Raw genomic sequence first — 16,411 nt, forward strand, 5'->3', positions numbered from 1 at the left:
ATTGTAGGCCGGAACGACGGATGGACGGGAGGCTCTGTACGGTATATGACTTGCCCTCCCGAATTATAAGGGTGGGTCATCTCTCAATATGGTCGAGAGGTACATCGCTGGAGCCAAATAGAGAGAGAAGCGAGCTTGAAGGATACCGCAAACGAAGTCCAATCATCAACTCGGCTGAAACTCTTGTATCATGATTTTCAAGTTTCAGATATTCATCGTACCTCATCCCACCGCCTATGTATGGCGGACTATCTCTTGTCGTCAATATTTATACAAGATACAATGCTCCCTCAGCCTAATGATGGTCCCTTCGTCGATCTCTATCATCTCTATACCGATCTCTCTCCCGATCATCATAACGATCCCGGTCCCTTCTCTCCCGCTCCTTCCGCCTCATCCTCTCCTCTTCAGTCTCATAATCTCTATCACGCTCACGTCTCTCCCTAGCTCTGCGCGCCGCTCGTTCTTCATCCGTCTCATACTCTCTGTCTCTATCTCTATCTCTCCTTTCTCGAGCTTTTCGCTCACTCCTCTCTTCTTCCGTCTCATATACTCTCTGATGCCGCCTATCTCTATCGCGATCACGATCACGAGACGAGGCCTGATCTTCATCGTTCCGCTCTCTTTTCACTTCCCTCCCAGTGTCATAATCTCTGTCGCCTTCCTCTCTTCGACGTCTCCTTTCGCTTCCATTCGGGCTTGCTAATGTCGAGCCTGACGGAGTGATGCTGGACGAACTGCCTTCTCGCTCCTGCTTCACAAGCAAGTTCGCGGCATTGAAACCTCTTCCAGTCTTGGTCCTACGCTCTTCTTGTCGCTCCTTGGCAGACTTGGAGCCGTGCTTCGAATGCGTCGGACGAATCGAGGGATCCATAGGTGTCGCTCCGAGACCCAACAGCTGAGGACGAATCTTCGGTTCATGAACCACGGTGCCCTTTTCAGATTTTGGATCGTAGCCCATGCCTCTGACCATAGCGAGACCGAAGGCAGATACCGGGATAGCAGCGTAATCCTCCAATGTCGACTCTTCCGGTAGAGTGTCCACATCTCGACGATAAGCCTCTTCTTCCGTCATGTCTTTGCCCTCCGACATTGCAATGACAAGCTCGCGTTGGGCGCGTTCCTCCTCGGTCTCTGTGTGATGACCCCCAGCTAGGATCTCCGCCAAGGCTTGTTGCTCTAAACTCAAAGGTTCCGACCGGACGACTGATCCTGCGTCGCTCTCGTCCGCTGCGCTGACTGCCGTTGGAGTTGTTGATGATTCCCCATTGGTCTGCATCTCTGTCCTTACGGGTATCCGTATTCCTGACCGTTGAGGTCCGTCTCCAGTCCGTTCATGTGTAATCATCTCACCATCCTGCTTCCTTTCCTCTGGTCGAAAAGAAGGAGTCCGTCGCTGAACAGTTTGTCGCCAATCTCGATTAGGCAAAGAAGGGATTACCAGGGGTTCGTCCTTAGGTTCTCTTGCAAGAGCATCAGCGAGTGATTCTAACGGTGTTAGACGGACCCACCCGTGAGACCTGCCATTCCTGAACCCCTCCACTCGCTCTTCTCTCCTCCCTTCACGGCGATGATGTGAACGCTCATCCTCGTTGTCCTCATCGTCGTGCCCTGACTCAAACATACGCCGGGACGGTGGCCCCGAGCGATAGCCTCCATTTCCCAGCGGACTGGGTCTATGAGGTGCCGAAGGCGGCTTGACCGTGAATGAGATGGGTCCAGACATGGTACCCTTTTGGCTCTCAGAACGAGAGAGCATCCAAAGGCACGCCTCAACTTTTAACAACTTTTGAGTGGCAACAGGCAGGTCGAGATTTTATTCGATCCTCCCTCTAAGGTGTTCCCTGTTCCATCCTTCGGGGTCGTGCGGGATCACGGTCCATTCAAAGTTGTATGGAGTTGCAACAACTACCTGTCTGCCAGTGGCCAGATTCTTATCAGAGAGCTAGGCACTGAGATAGCTCTGACAGCTATATAGAGGCAGGGGCAACATGACGGCGAGAATAGAGCCTATCCCACCGCCATTCTTCTCACCTTACCTCGACGATCAATGCAACAAGATCAATTCCAAGCCAGTCCCATGGGAGGTGAGTGGGCTGTGTTCATATAAAATTATGAAGGACTGAGGTTCATGTTCCACAGGGCTATCAGCGGGCAAAGCTACTATCTGCCGATGAGCTCAACCTTTTGAAATCGCTCGCCAAAATTGTGAGCTGCCAATAATCGGTCTGAGCTCACACCATCTCAAGCCCACCGCACAACGCCCGACCGTCTACGCCTCATCGGGAGCGCAATATGCCAGATTATACATTGACCTCCTGAGAAAACTTCAAAGAGTGGACACCGTCCAGGCTGTACTCGTCTCAATCAATGACATGCTGGTATCGGATCCATCCAGCACCATCCCACTGTTCCACAGCCTGGCGACAAAGGAGAACCCTGATGATCCATATGCTCCCATCGTCAAATGTCTCGCGATGGAGGAAGAGTTCGTCATCTTGACCAGCTTGAAGATTCTAGGAGTCCTTATTGCGTATGTCAATGTGCTCGATTCAGGTGTTCTAACTGTTTCAGAACCGACTCCCGCGAGTTCCCGTATAACCTCACTGGCACACTGTTAGCATCCCTGCAGGGCTTGCTGAATGGTTCCCGGATCCCGTTATGGGAAGTCGCTGCACAGGTCTTGAGCGCAGTACTTGGTACCAAGCAGTTCCGTCTGGCAGTATGGGAGGAGGAGCAGTGCATCTCGGGGTGAGTCGTCAAGCACTCTGATGAGACGCTGAATGTGGTTCAGACTCGTCAAAATGCTCAAGACCACATCGAATCCTCAGAATCAATACTGGGCTGTTTCCTGCCTGTGGCAGTTGAGCTTTGAGCGGATTGCCGCAGAGGGAATGAATAAGTGAGTTGACGAGAAGTCCTGGCTCTTAATGAAAATCGAAAAGCTTACATTGCCAAGGCGATACGATATTGTCGCCCTCCTCACTGGTGTTGCCAAGGCAGCTGTGAAGGAAAAGGTTCTCCGAGTCATCATCTCCACTTTCAGGAATCTCTTGACTATTGCGCCGTCACAGAGCCTTCCATCTTTCTTCACCTCGAAAGTGTTGCAATTCGTCATCACGCTTCAAGACCGGAAATGGTCAGATGAGGATATTCCCGAGGACTTATCGTACCTCAAATCGGAACTCTCAGCCCGGTTGGAGAACCTCACGACGTACGACGAATTGATCTCGGAGCTCGACAGTGGACACTTGGTCTGGGGTCCGGTCCATGAGAGTGAAGATTTCTGGAAGGAGAACGCCATGCGTATAGGTCAAGAGTCGGGCGGCAAAGCCGTCAAGTGAGACACTCCCTGGATGGTAGACTACGGAGCTGATCCCGTGTCAGACGCCTCGTGGAGCTTCTCAAAAATAGTCGTGAGCCTGTGGTGCTCGCAGTCGCGGCCCATGATCTAGGCTTCTACATCCGATACGGGGGCGACAAGGCGAAACAGTGAGTCGTCAGGCTTGTGAGGCGTGGTCTTGACTCACGATTGCATAGGATCGTCACCGACTTAGGAGGCAAGACGCGGGTGATGGAATTGATGACGAGTCAGGATCCCGATACTCGGTATCAAGCATTGATGTGTACCCAACTGCTCATGAGTCAACATGTCTAGACTGATAGATTGCATGCAAGACGAGCGTTGTATGTACTTTTGAACTGGGACACTGAACGCCTCCTCACTCCCACTTGGCAATTTCTCCGTCAACAGATGAGCGCATCTCATGTATGGTCGCTTTTGGGTCCTTTGAGCCGAAGATGGCTGTCCCAGCAACGAGGACATTGGAACCTGCTTGAGCGCATTGACAAGCATTGCCAGCACCGATACCCCCGTCTACTTGGATATTCTTGGATGGAAACCGTTTACGGAGATCCGCAACTTTTTCCAAGCATTCCGGCATGAACTTTTGGCCTCCAAACCCAGGACGGACAGTCATGACTAGTAAGAGGTCCACAGAGTTGCCTTGATCACGAAGTGCTTCTCAGTTCGATTGCGGAATCAGGTCGGAAGAACATACCGATTTCCTCTGTGATGGCGGAGGAAGGCGTTTCTGGGGAGATTGCGATCCCAGCTTTCATCCCATGCTCCTTGATGCTGGCAATAACGTCTGCTGGCGAATCTAGGCAAGGGGTCAGCGATTTTGTCATTTCTTGTTTGAGTAGATCAGGTCAAGACCGTACCTGTCGCCTCATAGTGGAACGTGTATGATTTTGCGCCAGCCTTGGCAACATCGGGGACCCACTGTACTGATGAGACACAGTCAATGGATCAAAGCCTTACTTGTTTGGGGCTGTGAACAAGATGAGCCTAGTACTACTTGCCGATTTCTCCGAATCACTAAACTCACTTCGCCACCATCGCGTGAATGTCCATGTACAGTTCAGGGACTGCTTTGTTTACGCATGCCAGGACAGGAGGACCGAAAGTAATATTGGGCACAAAGTTGCTGTGAGTCCGTTCGTCAGCACCGAATCATCATCTCAAGGAGGCTCAACCATACCCATCCATGACATCTGAAGAGATTGTCAGAGCTGAAGTAAACGCTTTGGTCTATCGACTTGCCCATATGACACCAATCGGCTCCGCTTTCCACCATGCGCTTGCATTCTGCTGCGAGGTCGGACAAGTCGCTCTGGACAGTTGTTAGGAGAACGTCTTCACACCGTGAGAATCAGCTCACTGCCAGCACGGAGGGATCGATGACTGCCTTCACCATGACCAATGACTCAGATGATCTTGGATCACAATTATTGTAGGCTGATTCGTTGGTACGGAACGACCGAACCTTTGACGTCAAAATCGGATTCTCGGGACTTCGGCTTCGGCTCACATGGAGAATATTTATGCTGCAAGTATTTTTTGTGTCAGACTTTATCCCATTCAGTTGAGCTTCAATTGGTGGCGACAGCACACGCTGAGCTCTGACATTGACCTGATCTACATATCTGTAGGGTCCGACCATCCCTTCAGCATGCCTACACCAATCTCTGTGGAGGACATGCTCGCGAAGCAAAAGGCTGAAAAAGAAGCAGCTTCTAAAGTAAGTCGGTGACCATCCGTGCACCTATCACCAACGTTGATCTCTTGCTCCGTGTTGCAGCCAAAATTCCTCTCAAAAGCTGAACGAGCGGCTTTGGCTCTGGAGAAGCGCAATGCCGAGGTCAAAGCTCAGCAAGAGAGGGAAGAAGCCGAGAAGTCTGACCGGATCGCCTTCGAGAAAGCCGCTGAGGAGGAACGCCGTCGACAAGAGGCAGCGCGGTATGGCTCTGGGTCTGATCGGTACGACCGGTATGGAAACAGGGATGGGCGGTATGGGGGTCGAGATGACCGTCATGGTGGTCAGAATGGATACGGAAGGGATGCGCGAGATGGTCGGCAGAACGGACGAGGAGCAGACTACGGTCATCAGAATGGATCACATCGACATGGACCTCCTATGAATGGTGGTCCCCCGTCTGGACCTCGAGGTAATGGACCTCCTGCTGGACCTCGATCAATGCATAATGGTCATCAGGCTCATACATCATCTCCCCTTGCCTCGAGCTCGAACGGAATCACCTCATCCCCCAAGCCCAACGTTCCCGGAGAGGCGGCTTTGCCAACAGACGCAGAGCTCGACAGTATCCGAGCGAGATACCTTGGTCAAAAAGTGGTGGAGAAGAAGCCTAGATTAAGAAAGGAGGGTGGTAACAACAACAAGAATGTCAACTTTGACTGGAAAGCGGAAGATGATACGTCTCGTACGGAATCAGCATGGGCAATGGAGGCGCGAGGTCAAGCTCAAAGCGTTTTAATGACAGGTCGCCAAGCTCAACCCATGACTGCGGAGCAAGAGAAGTATGCAGACCCATTGGAGAGGAGGAAGGCAGGCAAGGGAACAGCGGACGAACGCCATTGGTCTGAGAAGCCTCTAGATGCAATGTCAGATCGGGATTGGCGAATCTTTAGGGAAGACTTTAGCATATCCGCTAGGGGAGGTTCTATACCTCTTCCGCTTAGGAGCTGGAGGGAGTCAGCTATACCGGAGAACATTCTGGACGTGGTGGACGAGATCGGCTACAAGGAGCCAAGTCCGATTCAACGTCAAGCGATCCCAATTGGTTTGACCAACAGAGACTTGATCGGTATTGCGCAGACAGGTGTGTTATCAGCCCCCAAAAAAAAAGACTTTCAGCTGACCTTTCCGTTAGGTTCCGGAAAGACTGCTGCATTCGTCATACCCATGCTCAACTATATCTCCCGACTACCACCTTTGTCGGATGAGAATCGTCACTTGGGTCCTCAGGCCCTGATCATCGCCCCTACGCGAGAATTAGCTCAGCAGATTCAAACGGAAACAATCAAATTTACCTCAAGATTGGGTCTGACAACGGTTGGCATTGTCGGTGGTCGAGAAGTCGAAGGACAGATGTGGGAATTGAGGAACGGAGCAGAAGTCATCGTGGCTACGCCTGGTCGTCTCAGGGATATGTTACAGGGGTCAAAGATTGTCTTGACCCAGTGCAGGTGGGAGAAGAATCTAGAGAGAGGTCAAGACGCGCTTACGTATCTTTTAGATATGTCGTCCTCGATGAAGCTGATAGGTTGCTTCATCTTGGTGAGTCTCTCAAATCAAGTCCCGCAGCTCTACTCAGCCTCTCTTTCAGGATTCGAACAAGAGCTCAACGAGATTCTCGACTCCATGCCCGCCTCCTCCTTCAAACCTGAAAATCATGATGTGGCAAACAGCAAGGAGTTGCAAGGTTACCGAGTCACTACGTTATTCAGTGCTACTTTCCCGGCCGACGTCCAACGACTGGCGATGAAATACCTTCGAAAGCCAGCGACGATCACCATTGGTAATGTCGGAGAAGGTGTGGACACTGTCGAGCAGCGGGTCGAATTTGTCCAAAGCGAAGACAAAAAGACAAAACGACTCCAAGAGATTTTACGATCAGGGGAATTCGCCCCTCCCATTATCGTCTTTGTGGGTCAAAAGAAGACGGCAGACACAGTCGTCAAGTATGTCCACCAAGGTGGCATGTCGGCTGTATCACTGCATAGTGATAAGAGTCAAGCTCAGCGAGAGGAGTCCTTACAGGCTCTCAGGGATGGAGAGGTGTCTGTCTTGGTCGCTACCGAGTAAGTTCATTGAATCGTTTCCCAGAAATCGTCAGAAAGCTTAAACCATTCTCAGCGTAGCAGGACGTGGTATCGATGTCCCAGATGTTTCCCTCGTCATCAATTGGCAGATGCCCTCGTCCATCGAGTGAGTCAGCCGTATCCCCGAGTCGTGGAGCGAAACTCAGGCTGCCACACTGAGTCTTCACTGACAACCTACTTTAGGCCTTATATCCATCGAATTGGTCGAACGGGACGTGCTGGCAAAACTGGAGTTGCCATCTCGTTCTTGGCAGAGTCCGACTCGGAAATCTTTTACGATCTCAAGCAGGAAATTGCTCGCTCTCCTATTTCTACCATGAATCCCGAACTTGCCCGCCACGAAGCGGCGAAGACTCGCATGACGGCTGCCATGAAACGCAAAGCCGACGAGCTGGGAGAGTAGGAAGCAGGCCCTATAGCGTTGTATCTCGCAGTATGAATGCACGACCTCCACATCTTTGGTGTTTTACGTAAATATTTTCGGTAGACCCGAGTCGATGATATGATTGAGATGCTTGACTTTTGTGGTAGTTGGCCTCACTCGTCACTACAGCCTTGGAGTCATGATGCCTGGAACGAGCACAGATGCTCAGGATACCTCCGGGCTCACGCCTGATAGCTTCAAGGACATCTTGAAGAAGTTGGTTCAGACACCGAATGAGTTCACGCCTGAGGATTGCGCGCTGGCGTTTAAACACTTATGTCTGAAAGATGGTGCATCTGAGGCACAGGTGAGTGGCTTGGGAAGACTGACTGGCTCCGGCGGGCATCGCAGAGGAGTCGTAGCGGGTCATTATCATGAGTCTTGTCCTTGCGATCGTTGGTATCGATGATGCGCTGCGAAATCATCCGGGTCGTTGAAGCGATCTTGCTGATAAAGTCCAGTCTCAATGCTGATGTCCTTCTTCAGGCGGGTGCTTTTCTCACCGCGTTGACTCTCTCGGGTATGGAGTCTTCCCCTGAGGTGGTCGCGGCGTGTGCTGCCGTACTCCGGGATCACGCGATCAAGGTCACCTCGGAACAATTGAATGGAGGATCGAGTTCGACAGCCAAGACGGGACATTGGGATTACTCTGATTCAGACAAGGAAGGGGACAACTACACCGGATACTGCGATATAGTCGGTACGGGAGGAGACGGTTGGGATACATTCAACGTATCTACAACAGCTGCTGTTGTTGCAGCTGGTGCAGGCGTCCGAATGACGAAACACGGTTCGAAAGCCGCTACGTCAACATCAGGTTCAGCCGATCTCCTACTCTCTCTCGATTGTCGCTTGAGTTTCCCACCCTCCGCGCTCAGTACTTTCTTGCCTTCCTCGCCCTTCCTTTTCCTCTTTGCACCTCATTATCATCCTGCCCTTGCGCATATAGCTCCGATTCGAAGACAACTCAATTTCAGGACCATTTTCAACATTCTTGGACCGCTCATTAACCCTGTGAGACCCGCTAGAATGATGTTGGGTGTGGCGAGAAAGGATCTCGGTGATACTTTTGCGAGAGTACTTCAGCTCTTGAATGTGGAGAGGGCTTTGGTGGTGTGTGGGAAGGAGAATCTCGATGAAATCAGTCCTGCTGGGGAGACCTGGGTAAGTAGAGTCATCGACCTCTATCGCCAAATCCAAGTCTGACTATATCCCTCCAGACATGGCTCCTGGAGAATGGCGAAATCACAAAGGGCTCAATTCACCCGACGGAAGATTTTGGCCTCGCGATACATCCCCTGTCTTCTGTCCGGGGTGCCACACCCGATCTCAACGCCTTGACTTTCCAAACCATATTAGCGAATTCAGCTACACCACCCGCCCACCTCTCATCTCCTCCGTCCGACGACTCGCCATCCCTACAATCTATTCTCGATTATGTTCTCCTGAACGCCGCCGCTCTCCTATTTGTCTCTGGTCGAGCTAGCTCTTACAAGGACGGCGTGAAGATAGCCAGGGAAAGTATCGCTTCTGGGGGAGCTAGAGCTGCGTTTGAAGCGTTTAGAGATACGAGCCGATTGGCCATGGGCGAATACGTCGATGTCAAGACGGTCGAGGACGATGGTGGTGTCGCTGCGAAGAATGGATTCGTCAAGGCTTGGTTGAAGGCTAGAAAGGAGAGAGACGAGTCCACTCCAGGCACTCCGGTCCCGGAGCTGACATTAACATAGAATGAGTGAATATAGAGATGCATGAGTGTCCGTCCGTCTCGAGCGGATTATACAATTTAAAATAGAAATTCAAGAAATGAGAGACCATTTACCTATAGCATCACCTCTTTGACGAGATTCTGTACTTCTTCCCAGAATCCCTCAATGACCCCCTCCTGGAATCCATTGACGTCGTAACCCAGGCTCATCCACAATTTGCCGGCAAAAGTATAGGCAAACAGGAGCAGACCACCTGGACGTTGTCTGGATCCGGTGGTCAAAGCTTGGAGGTGGATGTCAGGGTACGAAGCGTGCTTGTACATTCCATCGAGATTGCCCAGCATGGACACTCCCATGAGGGCTTTTTGCGATGCTGGAGGGAGGATGGACGGTTTAGATAAAGGCGAGGGTGTCGTGGGAGTTGGGGGTGCCCGCATATCGGGCGTGTTTTGGGTAGCACGTAAGGGCGCGAATTTGGGTCCAGGTGTAGAGGGTGTACCCGTCGTGATCTTACTGTCTGGCTGAACAGATCCCAGACCTAGACCTAGACCTCCGTTTGGGGCCACATTGGCTTCTTGCTTTTTCCTCTCTTCCTCATCGTCTATCTTGGCCCATTTGATCGCCCTCTCTCTTCGGATCCTGTTCGTTTCTCGGGATCGAGCGACCACAAAAGGTGATTTGACAGCTTTGATCGTCTGCGCTTTGGTCTGTCTTGCTCTGTGCCAGAACAGCTCGGAAGCGGAGAGAGACGAAGGGATCAAGGAGGATAGAACAATGTTGAAGTATCCCACGGCGAGGTGGAAGTAAGATGGTTCAGTCTCCGCCTTGATCATGTTGGGTCGAAGGTTCAACGCAGAGTAAATGAGACATGGGTGCTGCCTTGCATCGGGATTGGTGACCCGTCTCGCCCAAGCAATATTGCAAAGCGCAAACATGGCATGCGCGATGGTCACTCCATTTTCTTTGCATTTCCCAAGGATTCGCTTTGTCTCTTCAGGGCTGTAAGCGAATGTAGGGACAACCGTTCGTCTATCCATCTTCTTCGAATTCGAAGGGAAGCTTTGTCCGCCAATGAGCTTGTCGTCATTCGCCTTGTTATCGATTTTCCCGACGGTGGAAGCGAATCGACTACCATTGCCCACTTGCGGTATTCGATCTTCGAGTGATCCTGGGATCGTAGCGGAAGGTTCTCCGACGACTAGCTCCTGGATCATACTTAAAAAGTCTTCCGAAGTCTTGGTTGATCCCAGAAGGGTGTAGAATTCGTTCATGAAAGTGTGCAATGCCATGCCATCCCCGAGATAATGCGTGGAAAGGAGCATGAACTCGTGATGGTCCCCTCGGTCGGCCAAGATCAACGCTGCCAGTCTGTTGGAAGACAGGGTCCGGGGCCCGTTGAGGTATGAATCGATGACGTCGACGTCCCTGTAGGACTCATCGTCGTCGATGTAGATGAATCTGTCTTCGGCGACGGCAAGGGCCGAATCGACATCTTTGGCATGAGGGAAGACGAATGAGACGTCTTCGTAGGATCTGACTCGGAGATGGGAGGCTAGGAGAGGATGTCGCAGGAGTTGATACGCCCAGAGGTAGAAGACTCTATCGGGTTCGACGAGGTGAGAAGGGGCTGTGAGCCGGTGGTGCAAGTACCTGACGAGGAGGAGGCATGCTCATCAGTACGAATGGTCGAGTTGTGATGTGCGTTCACTCACATGTCATTGACACCGTCGGCTCTGGATGGGAGAAAGTATGATAATTCATTGTCGGAGAGTAGTCGCACGGACTGATCTTGGTTGCTGGGTTGGTCATCTAAGCCAAAGCTCTGCAATGACTTGACAAGACCAGGCGAAGGAGAGACGAATGAGCGAGGGGAAGTGGCAGCGGAGGAGAAGGAGGATCCAGACGGAGACGACGAAGCGAATCTGTCCTTTGGCGTATAAGGCGGAGTGAGAAGTAGCGAGGACGGCCTATGGGAGCGTTTGATGTGTGAGAGGTTGGGCGTGGTCAAAGGTGTGCTGGGTGACAGAGGGGGAGTGAGGGTGGTGGAGGACATTGTGTCAAGGCAGGCGTTGGGAAATGGGCGAGACGATGAGAGAGGAATCTGAAAGAACAGAGATATTGGCCTTGGGCAAAGGCGAGGGGTATGTATATGTGTGTGTGTATGTCTAATGAACACAACAAAGTTCCAAATGTCGCCCCGTCCGTCCGTCAATCAAACCGCTGTATGATTCATCCCATCTTCATCCCAGATCCCATCCCATTTTTTTAAAAGGCGGTTACTACCCTCCGCATTCTGCCCCTTCTCCTCCATTCTCGGACATTGGGTTGAAATGTCTCACACAGCGAAAGAAGAAGGAGAAAAAAATCGATTACGGCATTCCCACAAAGTGAACTCCCGTGCACATCCAATGGGAATACATCGACTTTACAACACCCATTCTTTATGATGTGGCGAGGATACTCCGATGTCATATCTCACGAGCCATGGGACTTGGTGGAGGCGTGTCAAGGGGCACGCATAGCAGACGCCCTTTCAGCTGATTCCCAAACAAAAGGTTCAATCCTTTCAGTTCGCCAGGGACGTCATTGCACTCTCATTCTACCATTAGCATTCCACATTGGACGGGGAACGTCGTATTCTATTTCGAGATATGTAGACAATGTGTGTGTGTATGTGTGTGTGTGAGAGAGAGAGAGAGACAGGACAAGATCTGGGCGTCCATCTTTCATTCGGACCATATGCATGTCACAATATTGGCTGTCTGTAGAGCTAGCTGTCTTGTTTACCTGTAGAGGACATGTATTAGTGGGTTTGCAAAACCCCCATGGCGACCATGAAATGTGAGACGCATTCAATCCATCCTGCGGTCAGACGCCTCGCAGATAAACGGGCTTTCACATTATTCTCACGCAGGGCTCTCAAAGCAGTGGGCACTCTTTCAAGCTATGACGCTCGTCTTTCTCATTGAGAGCCTATTCAGTACAGCATATACCCGTTTCCAAGCATTGACCCCTGCCATGCACTGCTCTCCCTGCCTCCATATCAAAACCTGTTGTTCATAGTGCATAGCCATAAAACATATCGGCGAGAAGCGCGTGCGCTCTCAATCGGCCGCTTCTCGGCTGTTCCCCCTCAGTTTAAGCTTTTCTTGCTGACGACCGGCCAAAAATGGAATTGCCAGTCAGTCACGTGGTCAGCGTTCGTGCGTGTGTCCCAAGATAGCTTAATGTCTCCTGCATCATGTTGGAAAGTGTGACGGCTCCTTTTTTTTTTCCTTCCATATACCGAATCTTCAGATCTCCTCGTGAAGCGATTTGGCGTGTAGGCGTCGATCAAGCGCGTTCAGTGTCTGATCTGGCGTGGATCTATCGCTATCAAACGTCCACGGAGGAGCTTCCTTTGAGTCTGATCAACAGGCACACACATACACATACACACACAACCCACCACCTTCTTCGCCTGTGGCTCATTATTATTCTATTCTATCTCTCGCCAACATGGCAGCGGAAGAACAGTCTTCGCCCAAGGCGGTCTTTGGCGTCGTCTCATTCTACATGTTCTCAGCCCTCGTCATGGTCATGGTGTGAGTCGAGTGTCCCCCTCGTGACCAGCGTTCGCTTCCACACAGTCAGGTACTGACGGGAAAACTCGGGCTATAGCAACAAATGGGTTCTGAACTCGTCTTCCCTTCCCCTGACATTCCTCCTACTTCAACTCGTCATCTCTGTCGTCTGTCTCACTCTGCTATCCTTCTTACCGCCCACCAGTCGATTCGCTTTTGTTCCCCCACGTTGGAATCGATCCATCATCATTGCCGTCGCTCCCGTGTGTACGGCCAACGTCGTGGGATTAGCATTCAACATCTACTGTCTCAAACTTGTCGACGCTTCCTTCTTCCAGGTCGCCAGAGGTCTCACACTTCCCATGACGGTAGTCCTTCAAAGTGTCATGACGGGTGAAAGGCCAACGTGGGGAACCGTTGGATCATGTGCGATCGTCACTTGGGGATTCACTCATACCTTCCTACCGACGCCTTTCATCAGTTCAGCGAGTACCATCGCGCCCTCCGAAGCTCAGGTCTCGTCTAGCGTCCTGTCGAGCTCTGAAGCTCCCGTCCTAGGGATGGTATTCGGTGTGTTGTCAGCCGCCATGGTCGCCATTCACGCGGTATTGATTAAATCGGCCTTGAAATCGGTGGATGGGAAAACACTCGACTTGGCTTACTGGTCAAACGCACTTTCTGCACTGGCTTTGCTGCCCGGTATCTTGGTATCGGGCGAGCTGGCAGGCCTCCCAAAGTTAATCAGAGGAGAAGATGGAAATTTGGGCGCTTTTGCCCTGGGCACATTGGTCACTGTGAGTCGGGTCGCGTGAATCATCATCATCGTCACGCTCTGACAAAAGGAAAAACAACGTAGGGACTCGTCGGATTCCTCATATGCGTTGCTGGTCTCCTGTCCATCAAGGTCACTTCCCCCGTCACCCACATGTTCTCCTCAGCCGTAAGATCGGTCTTGCAGACGCTCCTCGGCGTTTGGCTTTTCCGCGACATCATTAACGCGTGAGTCGGAACTGGATTCATCCGAGTCGCGTATAGCCAGCTGATGGAATTTTCTTGCTGGTGGCAGGAGTCGTGTCATGTCCATCACCCTCATTCTTACGGGCTCTCTCCTTTACACCTGGATCAAGTCGCGTCCAAAGAACCCTCAACCGCAGGCTGAAAGTACTCCGATGAAAGACCTGGCAGAACAAGAAGGACTCTTGGAGTCGACAAGTCAGAATGAACGAACAGAGGCATTGCTGAAGCCCGTTGATCTCGAATCTGGTCTCGGGAGCGAAGCTCGCAGGAGAAGCTCGGAGCCCGGTTTTGAGAAATCTCGGAGAGATTAGGCTTCACCGTGAACAACATCATAAAAGCGTCGTATCTCCCATTCATCGCATAATAGCTACATGGACATTTGCACAGAATCGTGAAAGTGGGTCCGGAGTGTCCGTGTATGGTCGTAAGAGTCGTTTGAGCTATTCGAGGGACTCTGAGAGCTTGTCGTGAATGTGGGTTTCAGACAGCAACCGCGTCGTTCGGCGCTCCAGCGATACTCATACCTCGGCCCCAGCCGCCTGAGATTCGAGGAGGAAATTAGTTCCCCACTCTAGGCATCCCAGCGAGGCATCACACACCTTCACTTGCCGTTGGCTGTTGCGTCATCGCCTCTTGAGCAGAATAGTGAAAGCTGTATACTCCCTCTCCCGAGCGGTTCTTGAAGAAGAGGGAGGAATTTCGAGGCAGCAAGAAGTGATTGAATCTGTAGTCCCAGACGGCTGCAACGGTCTTGCGATAGGCGATAAAGGCGCAGAGTGCCCCGATGCAGAATCCCCCGACGCGATCGTACTGGGTCTCTGGTATCAATCAAGGCCTCTGAGAGAAGATCGAATCTACATTGCACTCACCCAGTCGTGGAATTCGTCGACGGTGAGGGAGGCAGCGATAAGAGTGGCCCCGAGAAGTGGAGCCACGGTCACGATCATTTTCCAATAGCTAGTCTCAAGAGCCTCAGCACTGGAGAACTTTATCCGTCGCTTTTTGAGACGCTAACTCACGCAGGTCGATGATTGCTCATAGTCTTGAGTTGAGCGTTGAAGTAGAGAAAGAGATACTGTGGCATCGTTGGTGGCGAATTGACCTCTGGACGATATCGTAGTTGACTCACGACGAATCCTCTGCGAATGGTCAGTAAAGGATCGGTACCTGGAAGACTCACGCAGCCGCAGCGGTACTGTGTCCTGACACCCAGCTTTCGAGCGAGTCATCGATCTCATTCTGGTCGCTTCGTGTTTTTATCAGCCTCTAGACCCGCAAACACAGGTCCATGAATTGGAATCTGCTTACCCTGTACAGATATCTCTAGTGTACATTATATCGAGAAATCCGTTGCCCGTAGGTGCAATTGCACTGACATCAGGCTTACACACGTCCAAAAAATGAGGTCGGAGACCGCTAAGAGTGGTACAGTGTCAGTTCAAGGCGCCAAACTATCAAAAGTGGCACCACTTGCCCAATGAGCCACTTGTGAAATACTTGAAACACTGCTGCAGTGACTTGCGGGTGATCGTCAGTGGGGACTAGCACCTTTTCCTTTGTGCTCACTCAGTGACTCTAGGAGGCCCATGGTCGTGTCGAGAAGCATAGCGAATGACCTGATCCGTAATTGGAAGAGGACGAAGAAGATGAAGGGGCAAATGAAAGCGAGGAGGGCAGCAAGCCAAATGGGGATGATGTTTTTGCGAAGCCTGTGAGAGCGAATGTCAGTCAGTCATCGTGAATCGTATCATGCTTCTGGGCATCGAGACGTACGGGTAGGCGAACCTGGCAGATGGCATCGTCGAGTCAGTCATGGTCTGAGCGGGCCCACAAGCCAACTCACTCAGGATAGACGATAGTCCCATCCGTAAACTGCACTGGGAAACTCCTATGAGGGGCAGGTTTTGCTTCGTAGACGCCTAATCCTATCGCGCCCATTGCAGCCATACAGAGGAGATCAACGAGATTGAGTCGGATCCAATGAGAGAACACAAAACCAGTCATGAACCCTCGCTGCGGCTGCTGCTGCTGCTGCTGCTGCTGCTGCTGTTGCTGGTTTTGGGGTGGGTGACCTTTTCCCATGGGATGGATGTTTTGATGACCCGTGGTTGTCGTTGTGGTATCGTTGGACTGGGTTTGACCCATTCCAACGTGTTGGTGATCTGAGCGGGAGAAGAAACCTCGGTGTGATTTCTCCGTAGGGACAGAGGGAGGAATCGCCGGGTCAGGCTGACGAGTGTCTGCCATGGTGCAAACAGGGCGGCTAATTGACTGACTGACTGACTGTCGCACGAGTATTGAGCAGATGTGGAACTGGATGCAATGGAAGTCAAACGTAGGAATAGCTGCAGTCACCTCCCTTTCAAAGAGGGGGGTGAAATTCATCTCATCAGTCTCTGGAATGTTCAACGCGACCAAATGATGTGCATGACGTATGTACAATAGATATGCGAACCATTGTCTTGGCTATCCAGGGGGCATTCCTCTGAACCAAACCGCTCAAACCGCCTCG

General features: G+C 51.6%; 8 protein-coding genes across 8 annotated transcripts; 4 read left to right on the plus strand and 4 right to left on the minus strand.

Annotated features, from left to right (window-relative positions):
• Positions 1-295: 295 nt before the first annotated feature.
• Positions 296-1,726, minus strand: BD324DRAFT_647882 (DExH-box splicing factor binding site-domain-containing protein; the record flags this gene model as incomplete). Its single annotated transcript, XM_022017734.1, has 2 exons — positions 296-1,463; positions 1,512-1,726. The coding sequence occupies 2 exons, from the start codon at positions 1,724-1,726 to the stop codon at positions 296-298; spliced, it is 1,383 nt and encodes a 460-aa protein (XP_021874660.1).
• A 265-nt stretch (positions 1,727-1,991) lies between these two features.
• On the plus strand, positions 1,992-3,658 carry BD324DRAFT_640689 (armadillo-type protein; the record flags this gene model as incomplete). The annotated part of the gene is made up of 8 exons (XM_022017361.1): positions 1,992-2,087; positions 2,143-2,208; positions 2,250-2,533; positions 2,575-2,751; positions 2,795-2,902; positions 2,960-3,340; positions 3,388-3,492; positions 3,541-3,658. 8 exons carry the CDS (start codon positions 1,992-1,994, stop codon positions 3,656-3,658), a joined length of 1,335 nt encoding a protein of 444 aa, XP_021874661.1.
• BD324DRAFT_612773 (Ribulose-phosphate 3-epimerase-like protein) lies at positions 3,655-4,822 on the minus strand. The gene is made up of 8 exons (XM_022014439.1): positions 4,725-4,822; positions 4,607-4,676; positions 4,545-4,557; positions 4,392-4,490; positions 4,325-4,334; positions 4,225-4,285; positions 4,062-4,163; positions 3,655-4,006 (listed from the first exon to the last, which is right to left on the minus strand). Exons 1-8 carry the CDS (start codon positions 4,758-4,760, stop codon positions 3,723-3,725), a joined length of 675 nt encoding a protein of 224 aa, XP_021874662.1. The 5' UTR covers positions 4,761-4,822; the 3' UTR covers positions 3,655-3,722.
• A 106-nt stretch (positions 4,823-4,928) lies between these two features.
• On the plus strand, positions 4,929-7,650 carry BD324DRAFT_612776 (P-loop containing nucleoside triphosphate hydrolase protein). Its single transcript, XM_022014440.1, has 7 exons — positions 4,929-5,084; positions 5,145-6,183; positions 6,235-6,550; positions 6,601-6,641; positions 6,691-7,165; positions 7,221-7,292; positions 7,370-7,650. The coding sequence occupies exons 1-7, from the start codon at positions 5,016-5,018 to the stop codon at positions 7,587-7,589; spliced, it is 2,232 nt and encodes a 743-aa protein (XP_021874663.1). The 5' UTR covers positions 4,929-5,015; the 3' UTR covers positions 7,590-7,650.
• Positions 7,651-7,716: 66 nt separating this feature from the next.
• BD324DRAFT_612779 (anthranilate phosphoribosyltransferase) lies at positions 7,717-9,357 on the plus strand. Its single transcript, XM_022014441.1, has 3 exons — positions 7,717-7,917; positions 8,097-8,774; positions 8,831-9,357. Exons 1-3 carry the CDS (start codon positions 7,750-7,752, stop codon positions 9,338-9,340), a joined length of 1,356 nt encoding a protein of 451 aa, XP_021874664.1. The 5' UTR covers positions 7,717-7,749; the 3' UTR covers positions 9,341-9,357.
• A 75-nt stretch (positions 9,358-9,432) lies between these two features.
• Positions 9,433-11,372, minus strand: BD324DRAFT_647886 (hypothetical protein; the record flags this gene model as incomplete). Its single annotated transcript, XM_022017735.1, has 2 exons — positions 9,433-10,969; positions 11,032-11,372. The coding sequence occupies 2 exons, from the start codon at positions 11,370-11,372 to the stop codon at positions 9,433-9,435; spliced, it is 1,878 nt and encodes a 625-aa protein (XP_021874665.1).
• Positions 11,373-12,582: 1,210 nt separating this feature from the next.
• BD324DRAFT_612783 (hypothetical protein) lies at positions 12,583-14,270 on the plus strand. The gene is made up of 4 exons (XM_022014442.1): positions 12,583-12,903; positions 12,980-13,676; positions 13,739-13,881; positions 13,949-14,270. Exons 1-4 carry the CDS (start codon positions 12,818-12,820, stop codon positions 14,208-14,210), a joined length of 1,188 nt encoding a protein of 395 aa, XP_021874666.1. The 5' UTR covers positions 12,583-12,817; the 3' UTR covers positions 14,211-14,270.
• Positions 14,271-16,272, minus strand: BD324DRAFT_612793 (phosphatidic acid phosphatase type 2/haloperoxidase). Its single transcript, XM_022014443.1, has 11 exons — positions 15,743-16,272; positions 15,673-15,684; positions 15,466-15,608; positions 15,374-15,416; positions 15,208-15,315; positions 15,080-15,145; positions 15,029-15,038; positions 14,919-14,974; positions 14,769-14,856; positions 14,499-14,709; positions 14,271-14,438 (listed from the first exon to the last, which is right to left on the minus strand). The coding sequence occupies exons 1-11, from the start codon at positions 16,144-16,146 to the stop codon at positions 14,380-14,382; spliced, it is 1,200 nt and encodes a 399-aa protein (XP_021874667.1). The 5' UTR covers positions 16,147-16,272; the 3' UTR covers positions 14,271-14,379.
• Between the last annotated feature and the right edge of the window lie 139 nt (positions 16,273-16,411).

Source organism: Kockovaella imperatae, assembly GCF_002102565.1.
Source record: "Kockovaella imperatae strain NRRL Y-17943 chromosome Unknown BD324scaffold_1, whole genome shotgun sequence".
NCBI classification, from domain to species: Eukaryota; Fungi; Basidiomycota; class Tremellomycetes; order Tremellales; family Cuniculitremaceae; genus Kockovaella; species Kockovaella imperatae.